Source organism: Thunnus albacares, chromosome 20 (assembly GCF_914725855.1).
Source record: "Thunnus albacares chromosome 20, fThuAlb1.1, whole genome shotgun sequence".
NCBI lineage: Eukaryota > Metazoa > Chordata > Actinopteri > Scombriformes > Scombridae > Thunnus > Thunnus albacares.
In genome coordinates this window covers 10,682,981-10,700,674 of record NC_058125.1, presented here as the reverse complement: position 1 = coordinate 10,700,674, position 17,694 = coordinate 10,682,981, and the positions used below count along the sequence as shown (strand labels likewise).

General features: G+C 38.9%; 2 protein-coding genes across 10 annotated transcripts in view; one reads left to right on the top strand and one right to left on the bottom strand.

Moving 5' to 3' along the window:
* The window catches only part of LOC122970675 (epidermal growth factor receptor kinase substrate 8-like protein 1), a 15,789-nt gene extending 7,082 nt beyond the window's left edge, over positions 1-8,707 (top strand). For 3 of the 4 annotated variants that reach the window (XM_044336830.1, XM_044336829.1, XM_044336828.1), the window contains 14 exons: positions 837-949; positions 1,255-1,310; positions 1,419-1,548; positions 1,668-1,756; positions 1,840-1,914; positions 3,022-3,170; positions 3,745-3,889; positions 4,369-4,424; positions 4,515-4,623; positions 5,956-6,081; positions 6,247-6,394; positions 7,103-7,268; positions 7,491-7,623; positions 7,732-8,707. In XM_044336830.1, the coding sequence (XP_044192765.1) occupies positions 837-949; positions 1,255-1,310; positions 1,419-1,548; positions 1,668-1,756; positions 1,840-1,914; positions 3,022-3,170; positions 3,745-3,889; positions 4,369-4,424; positions 4,515-4,623; positions 5,956-6,081; positions 6,247-6,394; positions 7,103-7,268; positions 7,491-7,623; positions 7,732-7,818 (1,582 nt within the window). In that variant the 3' untranslated portion in view covers positions 7,819-8,707. Of the gene's footprint in view, positions 1-152; positions 241-836; positions 950-1,254; positions 1,311-1,418; positions 1,549-1,667; positions 1,757-1,839; positions 1,915-3,021; positions 3,171-3,744; positions 3,890-4,368; positions 4,425-4,514; positions 4,624-5,955; positions 6,082-6,246; positions 6,395-7,102; positions 7,269-7,490; positions 7,624-7,731 lie in introns of those variants that run through there. The other variant, XM_044336831.1, reaches the window with a different exon arrangement.
* luc7l (LUC7-like (S. cerevisiae)) lies at positions 8,268-17,694 on the bottom strand. Of its 6 annotated transcripts, XM_044336837.1 has the most exons (12): positions 17,462-17,693; positions 13,825-13,895; positions 13,447-13,530; positions 12,709-12,803; positions 12,409-12,507; positions 11,640-11,750; positions 11,337-11,480; positions 11,050-11,226; positions 10,800-10,888; positions 10,657-10,686; positions 10,387-10,548; positions 8,268-9,550 (listed from the first exon to the last, which is right to left on the bottom strand). In XM_044336837.1, the coding sequence occupies exons 3-12, from the start codon at positions 13,454-13,456 to the stop codon at positions 9,424-9,426; spliced, it is 1,044 nt and encodes a 347-aa protein (XP_044192772.1). In that variant the 5' UTR covers positions 13,457-13,530; positions 13,825-13,895; positions 17,462-17,693; the 3' UTR covers positions 8,268-9,423. The 6 variants fall into 6 exon arrangements, with proteins under 6 accessions (XP_044192772.1, XP_044192771.1, XP_044192774.1 ...); XM_044336836.1 differs by having other exon boundaries at positions 13,447-13,895; XM_044336839.1 differs by having other exon boundaries at positions 12,709-13,489.

Below are 17,694 nucleotides of genomic sequence, written 5' to 3'. Positions count from 1 at the left end.
AGCGAGAGAGAGAGAGAGAGAGAGACAGTGTAAACAGCTGAGAGAGAGAGAAACAGACTTGTTTTACCGGTTTTCACATAACTTAGGAAGGTGTGACAGAGATAACAAGGCAATTGTGACAGAGAGCAGAGAGAGCAGAGGAGGGATGACGGCAGCAGTGTGCAGGCTCGGGCCCTGAACGGATCTACCTGCTTTGACAAATTTGTCTTTTAAAGGACGTGTGAAGGACAGACACATGTGGTAAGACAGACGGGTGGGGTTTCTGTGCTCAAATGCGATTCGATTCAGGAGAGTGCTCTGAAAGCACTCTGAGGTATTTTCATATAGCTCAGAGTGAGGCAAACATGAAAGTTTTGGTCTGAACGGATCCATCTTTCGCATTTAAAGCTGGCTTATTGATTTGCTTTAAAGGAGAGTTTAGATTGAGGCTTGGTGTTGCATGTAATATGCAGTATAGTCATGAGTAAGCATAATCAGGCTGTTTATGGTACTTTCATAGTGGAATAAGGGCTGTGGGATTGAATTTCAAAGGCACCATATTATGTCTGTTGATAGAAGCTTACGTTGTCTGACTGGATTCACCGATCAAAGATGTCTACCTGTTGTAACCAGTAAAAGGTTGCAATCATTTGAAGCTCTCAGAATGAGGATGAGCCTGTCTTGACAGTCGAATATGTGTTTGACTTCTTGAAGCCCTCACTGAAGGGTGTTTCCTGCGATGGTGCTGAGTGAACAGCCGCCGCCATCAGCAACTACAAGTTTGTCACCAGTAAACCTGTAGTGAGATGTTGTGAGAGTGTAGCAAAGTGTGAGCAAAGTCTCCTCTCGTCCTTTAGGCTTCCTCAGAGCGGGGGAGAGATGATCGATCCCTACGAAATACCAAACCCCCCCATCCCACATGCTCCAAATCCCCCACCAGCCAACCCTCCACCTTACCCTGGACCCAGAGGTAAGAAAAACGACTTATTTTTTTTACATGAATGCTTGTGTATGACAGGAAAATTATTTGCTGCTGTTAAAGTATTTGAAATAAAGGAAATGGAGGGATTTAAAGGTGAAAAGAAGGAAAGGACACAGTCAGAGGTGTTTAAGGTAAAAGGCTCTCAGGAGCACAGGGAATGCATTGTGTGTTTGTGTGTGTAAGGGGGGTGGGTTTCAGGGGTAAAAGGAGGGGGCAGGAATTCCAAATGCAGGAGAGACCAAGGCCGTGAATGAAAATGGATGAACTGAATCCTCTCCTCTCTCTCACAACAGCCAACGGCGTGAACGGCGGACCCGACGTCTCTTTCCTGCGAGCGGAGAGAGAAGTGGTAAGCCTCCTCATCACCTCCGCAGACAGTTTGTGTGTCTTTTCCAGTCACCCTCTGGTTGTAATTTATCTCTGAGCAGCATAACAAACCAGTTGTCTCCTCCTTCAGGGGATCCTCAATCACTGTTTCGACGACATTGAGAACTTCATGGCCAAGCTGCAGCAGACGGCAGAGGCTGCAACGGTGCTGAGCCAGAGGAAGAAGAAAAAGAAGAAAAGCAAAAAGCAAAGTGCTGAAGGTGAAGACAGGGATAAATGTTTGCAGATATTATTCACTTAAATATAGCTTAAAGTTGAAATAACACAGATATGAGTCCTGATAACTCTGTGGGTGATTCTTTTATTTTATTTATCACAGAGGATTTACTCACTGCAAAGGCTCGTCCCCCGCCAGAGGAGGAATTCATTGATATCTTCCAGAAATTCAAATATTGCTTCAGCCTGCTGGTGTGTATTCAGTCACGTCACATTTCATTTTCTCCAGTTATCTTGCTTTGCTACGTTATATTAACCTGTTTATTTCTTTAAAGGCCCGTCTGAAATCAACCATCTCCAACCCTTCATCAGAGGAGCTGGTTCATCATGTATTCAAACCTCTGGATATGGTGAGTGAGTCTGTCATGACCTTTAAGTCGTCACCAACACCTGTTGTTGCTATTGCTCCAAACACAAGGCCTTGCCTTTTATAGAACATGACAAACGTCTTAAAATATATTTCCTGTCTATAATCATCGCTGTGTCCCATGATGTCACGGTATTTACTACATGGATGCAGCTGAATGATAGATGGTATTTTAATTATTGACTTAACGGTTTAAAATGAGGATATGAGAGTATGTTGCGGGACAAAAATATTTAAACGTCGTCACTGTGGTTAGCAATGTTGTCAGAAACTACAAGTTCCAAACAGTATTTACAGAGGGCAGTTCCCTGTGTGATAGCCTCATACACTTGATCTTGTTTGCGTGGCAGTATTTGTATGCAGGAACACTTTCTTGGTACACGCTTCTAAGACATTTGGCCAAGACTTCAGATTCAGTCTCCTTCTGACTGCTGTTTTGAATTATAGCAGTGACGTATTCCAGCTGTAAAAAAAAAAATCCTGTATGACTTTCCTTATGAGCAAATGTTATCAGATTTTAAAAATGATTTGACACATGTTAACATTTACTTATTTTATCTATCTGTTCACGCCAAAACAAATTTGCTCCTATAATGTGGCGTCTGAAGTTTTGCTCGCCACAAGTCAGCAGAGAGTGGAGGAATTTAATTCACTCACATGCAGTCTTTAACTTATTTCAAGTCAAACGTGCATCACCATGCCTGAATTTTTCCATTCAAGTTTGAATCAGGCCACCAGAGAATCAAAGGAATGGGTGTGTTTGATGTGTGTAAACTGGCACGCCTGAATGGAAACAGGCAGACATTATGAAAGATTTGAGTGGCCTCATATTTCTGGGATTGTATGGGACTCTACATGTAATTGCATCTGTTAGGCTTTTGTGTGCGTCTGTGCTCTCATTGTCAGCACTCTAACAAAAGAAAAACGGCTGTGTTTAGCTTAATTTATCACTTTAATGTACCACCAAATCAAAAGAGGCATCTGTGTATAAACTTTTAACACACCAGCTGTCATTAAACTCTCATTAACAGGTCTGTCTTTGCGGAACGGGAGTGTTAACATTAGTTTTGTCTTATCTGGGTGTGTGCAGATGGTGAAAACAACAGGGGGACCAGGTCTCGGAGCCTCGGTGATCAGCCCCGCCCTGACTAGCTCTGCTGTGTCCCTGCTACAAGACAACCTGAATGAGGAGGAGCGGCAGCTGTGGACGTCTCTGGGCCACAACTGGACACTCCCTCGGTCAGTACCAACAATCACCGCCATAGATAAATATACATACATATACATACAGTACATGTATATATGTCTATGATCGCTGCCATCTGAGACCTCGTTAATCACGGTCATATGGTGCCACTTAACATGAAATATTTTTTGGCAATAACAGTAATGCAGTTTCACTTTATTTTTAATTAATGCTAATAAATCAAGCTGATAGAAGCTTATTATTAAATGTCGTATTCATCAGATATCGTCTGTTTGGCGTCATTAACCTTTTATTTGATGGAGATTCCTACAGTGAAACTTTATTTGCTTTATGATTTTTTAAGAAGCTGCTCAATACCTTTACATTGTTTTTTTTTTTTTTTAAGTATGTTTATGTGATATATATTTCTAACCAGCCACAAATATAATGGATGATGGATTTTAGGGGGATTTCTTGAGTATGAAAATGTTTTGGCACCAAACAGAAACAAAACTGGTATCAACTCACATAAAACTAGGTGAACCCTGTTTAACAGTAATCAGTGAAGTTTTTTTGGTTGAACTGTGAAGTAAAACTCAGGTACAATGTCATTTTCTGCTCCCTCAGCTCTCAGCTCAGAGGGCCTGTACCTCCGTACACCCCTGTGTTCTCAGATGGCTGGAAGCCAGAAGCCTTGAGGGCAGACGGGCAGGTTTGGGAGGATCCAGTCGAGTCACAACACAAACATGAAGCCCTCCGAGTAAAACAAGAGGTACAGAATACCTGCGTACGACGTGGGCTTGACACTTGCTACGTTGTGTGTCAAAAGAGAGGAGTGCTCAAAATGTGTAAAAGCGCAACACAGGAGGTTGAACATAATAACAGACACGCAATGATGCATAAATATTAAGTGCAATAAGCACCAGAGCTCCACTTTTCTGTCAGAATACACCTTGTAGTTCAGTAACAGCGTTCCCACTTGTAATTGAAGCATCTTATAGGGGGGATATTTTCACTCATCTTTACTCTCTTGACTAGTTGCCTAATTTTTCTTTCGAAAGTTTACTCATGAAAGAGGAGCTCTTCTAAATCTGGTAGAAATGCTGTGCAAGCTGTGTGTATGTGTGTGTTTAAAGAGCTTTTATTTCATCATCTCCATCCCTCTGCATGTCCTAATTGATTTCTCTCTACATGTTTATGCCCATATGTGTCCGTCACATTCATGAATGTCCACCTCATTTTCACCCGCAGCAGCAACAGCCACCACAACCATCCGGGCCTCCCGACACCCACGTCATCAATGAAACGTAGGTCACCTTTAAGGAGCGACTCAATCAACTGCTATTATTTAACCTCCCTCTGCGTGATTAACAGCATCTGCCTACTTTCCTCCTCAGAGATGGCAGCACACTCCCACCAGAGCCCGAGAGACTCTACAGCTGCAGCTACCCCTTCATCGCCAGGAACAGCAGCGAGCTTTCAGTGCAGCAGGGCGAGACACTAGAGGTAATGAAGTCACAGTTGCACTGTAAAACATTACAGAGTAACACACTAAAACACCAGTTGATTACTATCCTTTGCCTACATTCAGTAAAAGCTTCTATTTGTAAATGTCCATCTTACATTCTTCTGTTTTGGGATTTGGCACATCAACAGATTTTAAGGTAACTCTAATTTTTCCTCGTTGGTTTTTAAGGATCTGTGTGTTTTAACAAAGACAAACACAGAAAAACATTTTGGTCATCCAGTTAGGAGATTCATGTGAGAAACCATTCATTAGTTAGGAGCAAAATATAAATTGATTTTTATGATCATTTTAAAAATGTTTAAAAAAAAAAAAAAACTTCTGGGGCACCCCCATATTTTTCAGTGCATTATGATTTTTTGTTGATGTGTAAAAATTAATAAAAGACACAATTACCAAGATCTCTGGAAAAACTAAGACATGACATCATGTTTAAATGAAGGAGAACTCATCCTTTGATAATGTAATGATTATGTTATTTTCTGTTAGCAAAACCTATGCTAACTACAATTAGCATTCAAAATTTTAAAAATATGATTAGTGAAGAATATAACTACAATCTACAATAATGTAGTTATTGACCTGTCTTCAAAATGTAGAAATGATGACAAAATTTAAAAACTATGTTATTTTGCTTTGTTTAAGGCCTAAAAACTTTAAAAAATAAACCTCTAAAGTAAATTACCAATTTACTAAACTTGACCTTTAAAAAAAAATATTTTACTCAATGTAAGATAGAAATCAATAAAATCAAATGCTCTTGATGAGATAACAGGCATTATGTTAATTAAAAAGTCTGTAGATACCTAAAATCTAAATTACTAGAGGGGGCATCTTACTCCAGATAGGGGGTGTGATGCCCCTTTAGCTTATTTTTTTGTATTTGCTATTACCGTAGAACTACATTTAATACTCTGCTAACATATTACCCCACAAAATATGTTGGTTTATACATAATGATACTGTACATAGTGAAATCACATTGAAATACCTTGTATCTTTCAGTAAATTGACAATGTTCTTAAGGGGGCGTCTTCCCCATCTTACCCTACTGTTGGAGTTTCTTTATTCATTGGTGATCAGTTTTATTTATATATTATTTGTCCTAGAGGTTTAAGATTTATTTTATAAGTGAGTTGTACATTTTTTAAAATAAGCTTACACTGTAGGTGAGAAAACAAGCTGAAAATATATGACTTGGCTTGAATTCATATGAGTAATATTGAAAGAATTTTTATTTTTGTGGAGGTGGTTATTTTTGTTGGGTGTATTCTGTGGATGCATCACTGACAGCGAGTGTGTGTGTGTGACAGGTGATTGAATCATCCAAGCGCTGGTGGAAATGTCGTAATCGGTTCAACCAGATCGGCTTTGTTCCCTTCAACATCCTGGAACCCATGGCTCACATAGACAGCCCTGTCACCAACAAACCCCCCAGCGTAAGACACAACTGCTCGCACGCATCGCACTATTTTTGAACTGCTTAGCTTTCCATATCAAACAGGTGCTCTCACCTGTACATACCTGAGTGAATTCCAGTGTACTTTCTCTCTCTCTCTCTCTCTCTCTCTCTCTCTCTTTCTCTCCACTCCACATTCCTGCAGGCTCCAGCCCCGCCTCCCCTCGCCAAGACTTTCTCTGCAGTCCCACCCAGCCCTCCTGCTGCTCCACCCCAGACCCCGTCACCCCAGCGCCCACGCAGCTTACCGCCGTACAGCCAACATATACCAGCTGCAGAGGACACAGATAAAGGTAGCAAACTACAGTATATGTCATAGCGTAGGAGGTGTGGGTGTGTCACATTTAAATGTTGTGATAAGGTGGTTTGACTATAGGGAGCTATAATGTCCCAGATTCCTGCAAAGGTGCTGTGTAACTGTGAGTCAGAGATTAAAAACACAAAGGAAGATATGGGATGGACAGTGGTGGGAAAACTACCGGAATGCCCTACTGGTATTTCCTTTAAGTATAATTTTAATTGTAGATAGTTTTGTTTTTAAAGAAGTTAGTCGGGATCTGCCTTTAATTGGAAACAAAACCCATTAAAACTTAAAACAATCCAAAAACACTCACCGCAAGGTCCATTTAGTGGCTGTTCTGGATCTTTTGAACTTTGAATCACAATCTTCTTCAGCAGAGGAGTTTGCCAAGTTCTCACTGACTTGTAGATGGTCAAAATTAAAGTTTTTGAGCACATTAAGGACTTCTTGTTAATAGAGACAGATTACTTATGTTGACTGTCACCACAGCTGGCCTGTTTAAGATGCTTATGGCCAAAAATATTATACTCAAACAATAACAAGCACACAAAAAGATACACATTAGTTTGCAATGAGGTAGTTTTCTATAATGGGAATCAAATGATTGCCTTCAATTGTGTGAAGCCTGACTCTACATTATCATTTGGGCAGTAAAAGGCTTAAATATCACCATTATTTCTTTCACCTCCTGTCTTCTCAGTCATGTTGGTGAATGACGAGCTGCTCCAGAGGCTGACCAATGGAAAGGCCCATCTGAACAAACCCCTGGTCATCCCTCGTTCCTCGGACACCTCCGTTCCTCTGAACTACACCTCCCCTCCAGAGGAAGTAGCCGAGTGGCTCAGAGGGAAGGGCTTCAGTGAACCGTGAGTAACGTCACAACTGCGGACCGCAGATCAGATTACACACTGGAAGTACTAACAGTTCCATCAACACTGATTTATAGATTTGAAGGGAATGAAATAGAAAAGATGGGAAATGTAATTAACTACTGTGCAGAGGTGTATCCTGTGTAAATGTTATCATGACGTAGATTTGTTATTGTTTGGAGTCTGGCTTTAGAGTCACTTTTGTTTTGTGTCTCTCAGGACGGTGTCATGTTTGGGAGTGCTGACAGGCCCCCAGCTCTTCTCCCTCAACAAGGAAGAGCTACGAGCTGTGATTCCAGATGAGGGCGCCAGAGTGTACAGCCAGCTCACTGTGCAGAAATCTATGCTAGAGGTCAATTAGTTTTCACCTTATCACCACACAGCGTGCTCGTTGACAGCAACGCTCTGACTCTTTTTTTTTTTTTACCTTTCTGTTCTAATCTGTTCTTGTTTTCTGCAGGATGCCAGAAGGGCCACAGAGTTGGAGGCAGTCATGGAAAAGCAGAAAATGAAGGTTGATCTGAAACTGGAGAGCAGCACATTGTGAGGAGCAGGTGTCTACATCACGAGGAGTGTCGGATGAGGGGATTGTGTTCTTCTGGTAGAGCTGTCACTTAACAACGGACTCTTGAATTTTTAAATATATTTACCAGAGAACAAACACTCGACAGTGACTTCAAACATGTCTATGAAGGGCATCATGCCATCATGGTCATTATGACATATCTGGTTCATCTCAAGACCAAAGTATTTGGCAGTGATTGAGAAATGAAGCTTTAAATTGAAGCAGGACTGTGCTAATTAGATAATTTAACATTAAAATTCATTTCTTTGTAAAATATCTTCAATTTCATGTGAAGATTTCTTCACATCTAATTTCTGCTTAGGACTAACTTAAACAGCTGTATTTATCTTTTGTTTGTAAAATACTAATGTAATAATTCATCCATGATTAACACACCGTCCATGACGAGAAACTCCAGCACGCAATAAAGGTTCAAATGTGATTTTTTTTTAATTGAGAACTTAAAGAAAGATTTCCAGCAGAACATAAACAGATATGACTTCACACATTAGGTAAAGCAATGCATCCTTTAAAATCTGCTTTACATTTAATTATACATTTATTCATGAAGGAATTTGTCCAAATTGGGTCAAAATTTCAATTTATGACTAATAATAAAAGGTGTGTACAGTTTTAGCATAATTTCCATTGTATCATTTCTGAACCTACTGCTTCACATGCCGACACTAACTCTGCCATTCTTACCATTTATTTTCAGTTTGTTAAATAACAGAAATTATGATAGAAACAAATTATAAAACAAGAGACTTGCCACCAATTTAAACAAGCATTTACTTATACAGGCCAATCTGACCCGTTTCCCTTCACTACTGGCAGCATAAAATAAAACTTGATCAGTTAAAAAAAAAAAGAAAAAGAAAACAGGACATGTTGAGAGACATAAGGGAGACACTAATACTAGATTTAAAACCTCTTCCTTTTGAATTTGTGTATGTAAAACTTTATCAAACTAAGTAGACAAATATGTGGAGAGACATCTGACATCAGTTGCAGTTTACCAGGAGCTGGTGAAAAGAATCTTCAGAGGGAGATAAAACTTGATAGGACAAGGCTTTTCAGACTATGACAATCAGCAGGCCCAAAAAAAAAAAAAAAAACCAACAAAAAAACCAAAACATATTTACAGACATATTCTATATCAAAAAAAAAAAAAGTCAGTTAATAATAAGTTGAATATGGATGAGTTACATTTTATACTCGAGTCCAGCAGACCATCAGTTTATGCTTGCTTTTTCTATTGGAATCATTGTAGGGTAGTTTATAACAACACATGGGATGTATTTGATACAGACAGACTACCAAATTACAGATTTGGGTATTGCAATACACTACTGATCAATAACTAACCACCCCCCAATCCATACAATCTGATATATCTGGATGCTAGAAAGGTGACTTCATACAATATTTCAGGTATAACTGTAAAAGCAAACAAAGGAGCCAGGCGGGAGAACGAAGGGGTCAAGGCAAGGACTGTGTGTGGAACATCGGGTCATTATATGGACAGAACAGCTGAGAGAGAGACACAGGAGGAGGTTGTGTGTTGTCGTGGATGGAGTTTGGTCTTCAGAGGTCCCCCATGTCCCTGTCCTCTGCCCGGCGGGAGTCTGATCTGCCGTTCACACCGTCCCTCCTGTCGCGCTCTCGCTCCCGTGAACGATCTCTGGACGAGCGCTCTCGGTCTCTGGACGACCTGGTGGATAAGATTGTACAAGATATTCAATGACGTGACACAGATACAGGAGCACAAAGAAAGAAGTGTATTTATAAACAGTCAAATTATAAGACTGGCAATGTTGAGGTTTATTTTGAGTTTATGATCACCAGACGTGTGCAAAAGAACATAAAAACACTAACACATTTGCAAGCTTCTGCCAAAAAATTATTGTAATACCATGAGTTGTGTCCAAGGACTGTTGTCACTATTTATAAACCTTGAAACAGTTTGTTAGATGAACAAGTGATTTGTTTAACACCCCACACCTACAGCAGATCCTGCTGTGCTGGTTTGCACTAGTTATACAGTATCTTGCCACAATTGTCTGTCACCTTTTTTAGCTTTTCAACAGTTTCAATAGGGACATTCTTACTGGAACAACTAGAACCGATGAAGATGAAGAGTAATATCCAAATACTGAAAGTGAGGCTAAGGTTATAAGTATATTTGGGACCACATAGGACTTCCAACAGTGTTTGAAATGTGTTCAGTGTAGACTGAGTGTTGTCCGCTGATAATCTATTTTCCAGAGACATATTGGTGCTTTTGTCACACCATAAAAAAAGTTTTAGGGATAAAAAAAAAAAGAAAAAAAAACAGATAAAAGTCAAAATAAAACTGTTTTATACTGCCAAAGCAGAGAGGAAAACTTAAGTCTGAGACAAAGCTATAAAACTTTTTGTAGATTCTTTTATTTTCTAATAAAGGCATCCATCTTGACGAGTCTAAAAGAAATTTATACTTGAAAACCCAAGCAAAGCCCAGAGATAGCCGTCTAACCAGCATAGGCCCCTGCTGTGAGCTTTGTTTACTTGTGTCTGGAGCTCTGCTCGTGGCTGTGACGGTGGCCTCTGCTGCGGGAGCGGGACCTGCTGCGATGCCGCCTCCTCCTCTCCCTGGAGCGTGAGCGTGAGCGGCGCCTGTCTCGTGACGTGGAGCGTGAGCGCCTCCTTCTACGGTCACGAGAACGGGACCTGATAAAAAAATAAACACTTTAGAATTTATCTGAATACGTTTTGAGCAGAATTAGAAGATAATGATGAATACAGTTTATATAGATATACAGCTGGAAACTTTCTCACCTTCTATGCTCTCTGCTCCGTGATCTGGTCCTATGAAATACAGGGATGACAAAACCAAAAGTTTAACAGTAAAACATACACTTCATTAAAAAAAAAAATTAACTGCCACAGTTGTCATCAGGATTAGAAATGTCTTCACTTACCTCCTCCTCATCCTCTCCTCTTTCTCCCTCTCTTCTCGTCTCTTTAAGCGCTCCTGGTTCCTTTTCTCCTGCTTGTCGACCACCGTTTTCTGATCACATGAAAACACAGTATCCCATTAGATTTCAAACATACTTAACCCATTTCTCAAGACAGTTTATGACCCATTGTTTTAGGTCTTCCAATAAGTGTATATATGAGATACTCATATTTCCGTAGTAATGGCTTTAAAGTGTACATGGTAAAACATACTTTTAGTTGGTCCAGTTTCTCTCTGATCTGGATGAAGCCCAGGTGAAGCTTCCCACCAAAATGGTCTGCCAGACGACGGTCGTTGTCATGGAGACCCAGGTAAGCGGAGCACACCTCACACACCCGCAGCTTCTGCTGCTGGAAACTGGAGGCAGGCATGGAGTTTCTGTATTCTTCCTGAGAGGACAAACAAGAGATAGAAGAGAGGCATTGAAGGATCAATGGCTGGTGTGAGAAAAGAAACACCACACCCCTGTAAGCTGGAAGTACTTTACAAGCACTCTCACCTCTGCATCCTTCTTCCTGGTGCGGACTTTCTCCACTTCCTGCAGCACCTTCTGGGCTTCATCCACATTTCCCTCAGCTCCGAGCTGCTCTGCCTTGGCCAGGAGCTTCCCGATTTCCTCATTCAGCTCGTGGACTTTCTCTGCCTACAATACAGCCCCAAACAACAATTTATATGTGATCATGTCCAGCCCAAAACACACTGTTATAGTAAATTGGTTGCTGCATAAAAAAAGTTAAAGACTTGGTTTATACAAGTCAAATATGTAATTTCACAATATGTGTACAAAAATCCTTTTACTCACCTTTGCTGCCACCTCAGCACTGATCTCTTCTTGAGTCTCAGCCAGGCGCTTCTTGGCTAGTTCTGTCCTCCGGTCACAGTCAGCAATGAATGACTCCAGGTGATCCACCGCCTTTAAAAAGAGAGGAAATTATTAAAACTGAATAAAGACTCAAGCATCTGACCCTGTAGAGCTGTGCTGATTTTTTTTAAAGATTATTTTTTGGTCATTTTTTCCTTTATTGAATAGTGAAATGGCAAACAGGAAGCAAGGGGAGTAAATAAACTGTGCTGATTTTTAAATTATTTGGTTTGCAGTGATCGACATACACAAACAAAAGCAATTCATAACTGTCAGTCGAGGGTTTTCCCTTGAGGTAATAACACTTCAGTTAACTCAGCATGTATGTGAGCTTTATCCGCTCATCCAACAAACCCTGAAAACTGAATTTTCTAGGCTACTTTCTTCACCTACAGTTTCCTATTTTCACTCAACACATGTTATCTAAACAGGTTGGTCCAGGACTGTGGTCGTTTTGTTGCTGCAACTCAATGACATAAGTGGAAAACACCATTACAGTAATTATGTTTATATAGTAAACAGTGCAGTTACTGTGGGCTTCTCAAAGTGGTAGTACTTAATACTGATCTGAAACTGCTTTTGTTTGCTGTTAACTGTTTAACTTTAATACTAAAAGATGACAGCAAGTATACAGCTCTTATAAAGTCAGCCACCCACTGTTATTACAATTGCAGCACATTTGTATTATTTATGGTAGCACATCACTTACGTCAAGCTCAAAAAAGAGATCTCTCTCCTTGGAGGCAATTTCATAATCTGCCCGAAGTGCCAGGTCATGGATCTTCGTGCACTCTCCCAGGTCCATACGCTATCAGCAAAAACAAGCAGACATGACTTTAACTGCAGGAATTCAAATATGAATGAATGACATCAAACAAGCTGAGATTACTGATAGAACATAGTACTGATATCTTGTGAAGAATCAAGAGTGTTTTTAAAGCGTTCAATGCACTGAAATAGATCCTGGTATCATTGCTGGGTGCTATGAGCAACATTGTAGGCCACTTACAGTTCCAGACAAGATGTCATGTGGACAGCAGTTGAGAAGATGACTTTTGCAGACTCGCTCGTCAGTGAACTTGACCCTCTGCCGTGTCTCATCCCCTGAAACAGTCCAAAAAAAACAACCAATGAGAAAGACCTCACATATTTGTCAGCAGGGGCGAGGTATCCAGTGCTTTAACATATTTTTACTGTGATTGCAATACATTAATGGGTCAGACACATGTCACAATAACTGCACTCAAAAGATTCTGTGCCCAAATCAAAATCCTATATTTCTAAATGTCTCTATTATTTACCAGTAATAGAGTAACTGTGCCTCTGTTGGTGTGTCAACATAACAGAAGTAAATGTTACATGTGGCTCTGTGTGTACTCTACGTGGCACTCTCTGCTATTCTTGGTGCTTACCTTAACCAAGCCTCAATGAAACTGTAACAATATCAGAGCCTCAAATCAGTTTAGCTTGTGATAAGGCTCAGTGTCCACTCTGTAAATGTGGAGCATTATGAGTAAGGGCACATTACTGGTAAATGGCTTCAAAGCTACCTTATATTACATGTCAACACATTAGTTAAAAATGTGCCTATGACTGTGATAAGATATGTAATAATTCCAGACAATTGTTCCAGCCAAGCCCTTTACAGATATGAAACACTGAAAAGAAATTCAAAACAAAAATACAAATGAAATCCAAGGAAAGAAATTTGGTTTATACACACTGCGATCTGCACCACATACTGTACCCTTCTGCATCTTCAAGACCTCAGCTGCAGAATTTTAAACCCGCTGTAGAAAAGTATAAATTGGAACAGTTTTCTTGCCCATACCTGTAGTAAGAAGTTGGGAGTCATACACAAGTCAGATTGTAAATGATGTGTGCAAAGTTTTTTGTCTCGACTGAAAATTGCCTTCTATAAAACAAGACGTCTAATGGAAAACTGCTCGTTTGGATTCAGCGCGACCAGACGTCTTAGCTCAAGCTGTATAATACTGCTCCAAATTTTAATTCTAGTGCCATTGAAGAATTAAAAAAAAAAAAAAAAATCTACAATAACTTCCGGAAGGCAAACATATTGTTTGGATATTCATCATAACAGCTTTAAAAATTATGTGTGACTCACGGCTCGATGAACATGAGGCTTTTCTGCAACTCCTTTGCAGATTGATGTAGGCTGGCAAAGATACACTGAACCTTAATGAATAAAATAAAGGGGCCACAATTGTTCAGTTTGTATGCAACATATGTTGGGAAGAATTTGATATTAATCTCATCACACATACACCCACAAACTCACAACACAAATCCACTCGCACTGGACAGATCGAATTATCAACTTATTAAAAAGGATAATCCACAGGGCTTCAGTTCAATTCAATCAACTGTCAGGATGAACCTGATTTATAAGATGGCAGAGCAGCAATAAGCTGTTGTTTTCTGCCCATGACAGCTGATTTACATGTTAATGTTTGTATCCAAATGGCTGAAAACTGCTGCTAAAATTAGACTTTTGAACGTCATGCTTTAATAAAACAGAAATGATATATAAATGATAGTATCTTCTTATTCTGAACAGATTTGCATTAGTTCAGTTCATGAAGTACACAGGGACAGATAGACATCACTTATAAAATTATTTTTTTATTTATAGTTAAAGCAGATGCAGGAACAACCAATTAAGACAAAATTATTATCTATATTTACATGTATTTATTTAGTAAAATGAAGTCTGTTTTACGTGAGTGCTGCACTTACTAAGTGATATTTTAAGATCCTTGAACCACACTTAATTATTTCCATTTAATGCTGCTTTAAACTTTCATTCCACTAATTTCATGAACAAGGTTTTACGGGTTACTCTGCTGATGGAGATTTTAAATACAAAACACATGATCAACTTAAAACATAAAATATGATGTACTGATATAGAATAAATTACCCAGCAGTATATAAGTACCTAACATTATCTCCATCTCACAATAAACATTACTAAAATGCTATATAACCATTAATGCATTAGCAATAACAGTTAAAGAACTGTAACATCATAAAACACATACACGGGCCATTCTACTACACTACGAGTACTTTTAGTTTTGATACGTACTTGTGTATGTATATAAAAGTAGGACTTTCAGTTTTATATTGTTATTAATCAGGGTATTTCTTTCACCACTGGCAACATTGTACTACTGAGGTTGAATGCATATTAATCATCAATCATCGTCAGCGGGATATGAACATCTGTGATAAACACATCGCCAAAGATAAAAATAATAAAATAATTTTATTTACAGGTGCCATATTTTAAATTGCCATGTTTATTTTATATTAATTTAATTATTTAAGTTGTTTTTTTTTGTCCCAGATAATTTTTTATTTGAACACTGTATGGTTAGAGATGTTTTTGTTGAGTTTAGAAGAGAATATTTTAAAATGAGCGGGGGAAATTAAACTTGAAATTTCTTATAGTTATAATGTCTTATTTAAATTAATGTTCTGTTTAATTCGTTGTTCAGTTTATTTCATTTCTTTATTCAGTGATCGTAGGCTATTCAGTGTTTGGGGTCTATGTTAGCAGTGTACCTGTTAAAGCAGAAAGACAATATGCACACTTCAGTATTTATTTATTGCAAGTCATATCGTCATCGCAATACTGAACGATGTTATGTGAACAATGTTGCACATTGCAGATTTTCCCCATAACGTGCAGGCTAATATTAATATTGTGCGTTCGTCACTTATTACATTATAACATTAGCAATCAGCCAGTTTATCACAACGCTGAATTTAGCATCTGATTCGGGGGTTAAAAAAAAAAAAAAAAGAAGATATTTAGTGACTGATTGTCCATTTTTGCACCACTTACTTATGGAAAGGTGTTAAACATTGTAGGACAAGCCTTAACACTGTTTAAACACATTTCAAGATCTATGAAACCTTTATTTTGTCGAAAACAGAAAAAAGCGTGATTTCACTTATATTTCTCTTTTCAGACCACATTAGACCAGGTCCAGATTAAGAACCACCATACTTACACTTGTCATATCTAGACTAGATTGACAAGGAGACCAGAGAGACTCATTAAAACAGAGTTTCAGATTTGTGAAACCTTTATTCCATTTGTGAAAACAGTAAAAAGAGTGATTTCCTTGATATTTCTACATCCATCAGACCAGATCCAGATTAAAAAAACCCACAAATTTTAGACTTAAAAACAATCTTGGGAGTCTCCTTGGTAATGTCCAGTAAAGTCCAGATCTGACAAGTCTAAGTACAGTGGTTTTGAAAGGGAAAAAAGCAGGGGAATCGCCCTTTTTTCTGTTTTCACAAATAGAATAAAGGTTTCACAAATCCTAAAGTGGATTTACAGCAAAACTGTGTTTTAATGAGTCTCTGGAGTCTCCTTGTTAATCTAGTCCAGATTTGAAAAGTCTAAGTATAGTGGTTTTTGACCAGGATCTGGTCCAATGTGGTCTGGATGGGAAAAAAGCAGTAAAATTGCCCTTTTTTTAGTTCTCACAAAGAGAATAACAGTTTCACAAATCTTAAAGTGGGTTTAAACAGTGTTAAGGCTTTTGCTACAATGTCTAACACTTTTTCACAACCGTAAGTGGTGAAAAAACGGTGAATCAGTCGCTAATATATACTATTTTTGTTTCCCTTAAGGCCCTCTCCACTGAAAAATAGGTTTTGCTTCTTGTTCCTACAATTGAATGTTTCAGCTTCAATGTGCAGAGTGATGTATGTGCAAAGTTTGACACTAGAAGGCTAATTTCACATTTATCTGCTGAAACTGTGAAGTTTCTCTGAGCTCAGTGAAAATCTGATTTTAAGAGGCAGGCCTATGAGCATGATTGTGACATCACAATTAGTTTGGAAGCCAATCCTGAACCAATATTCAACAAACAAGAGTATGATGTGGAAATATGAAGCCTCCAGTGAACAAACACTGATAATGGACTTTACAGTGTAGTAGGAGACATCTTGTGTCCAGCAGTTAAACTTATGAGATTAAATATATTTGCATTTTTATAGATTCATGAATGGAAAATGAGGGAGACGGAGTAGATGTCATCTCAATGATTTTAACAAGGTAATTTAGTTAAGTTTTTTGTGGAAAAAACATACTAGACACATATTATTATTTAAAGTAGAGTATTTCATACACATCTTAAACCACGTCTGGAGGGGTCTTAAACTTTCTGTCTTAACCCCGAATCGGAAGCTAACTTCAGCGTCGTCAGTTTCTCGGTTAATTTAAACCAACGTTAATTTACCAACAACTTGTAGGCCTGAGGCGACGTCTTGTCTGCGTAACGTTGTTCGTTAAAAGTGAAACAACTTTCTGTATTAAGAATGTAGTGTTAACACGGTAGTTAGCATTAACGTTATCTACTGAACTAATTATTAATAGATTACTACCGGGATAACTTATGGTGTTCACAGCTTGGTAGTATAGCGCCTAACGGTTCCGTAACTTGAACACTAACGTTAACGTTAGCTAAGAATAGTTAAAACGAAACTAATGACGTGACAAAATCCTAATTCAAAAATAGCCACGGTGGATACAAACATTAAAACCTAACGTTAATCCCAAAAAGGCTCCTTGAATCTAACGTTACTGTGTTTTAAACAGCCCTCTGCAGTACATCCATTCATGCAGGCCTGTCCATCACACGCCAACACCAGCCAGCCTCAGCGGCGGCTCCATCTTGGCTAGCTAACGTTAGCTCAGCTAGCATGCTACAGCAACTCACCATCCCTCGCTGTTCCCATCAGCTGGTCGAGCAAAGCTCTCATTTGAGCTTGGGCAGACATTATTGTGGACCTTCCGTCGATAATGCTATATTAAAAAAATTAAGCAACTGAAAAACAGTTCCTTAGTGTTTTGTTATGTTATTTGATTGTTTATTCGTCCGAGCATCGCCTCTCGCAGATTTTCTCTATTTCGTGGTGGACTCGTCAGTTTCCTTTTTATAGTAGGGAAATG

What these genes read in the sequence shown, in the direction of transcription:
- luc7l (XM_044336835.1), bottom strand. Translation starts at nt 17,522, where the DNA reads ATGTCTGCCCAAGCTCAAATGAGAGCTTTGCTCGACCAGCTGATGGGA. An exon ending in CCAGGAAGAAGGATGCAGAG is followed by an intron (nt 11,227 to 11,336) that starts GTGAGAGTGCTT and finishes TTGTCCTCTCAG; the next exon opens with GAAGAATACAGAAACTCCAT. An exon ending in AGAAACTGGACCAACTAAAA is followed by an intron (nt 10,889 to 11,049) that starts GTATGTTTTACC and finishes TCATGTGATCAG; the next exon opens with AAAACGGTGGTCGACAAGCA.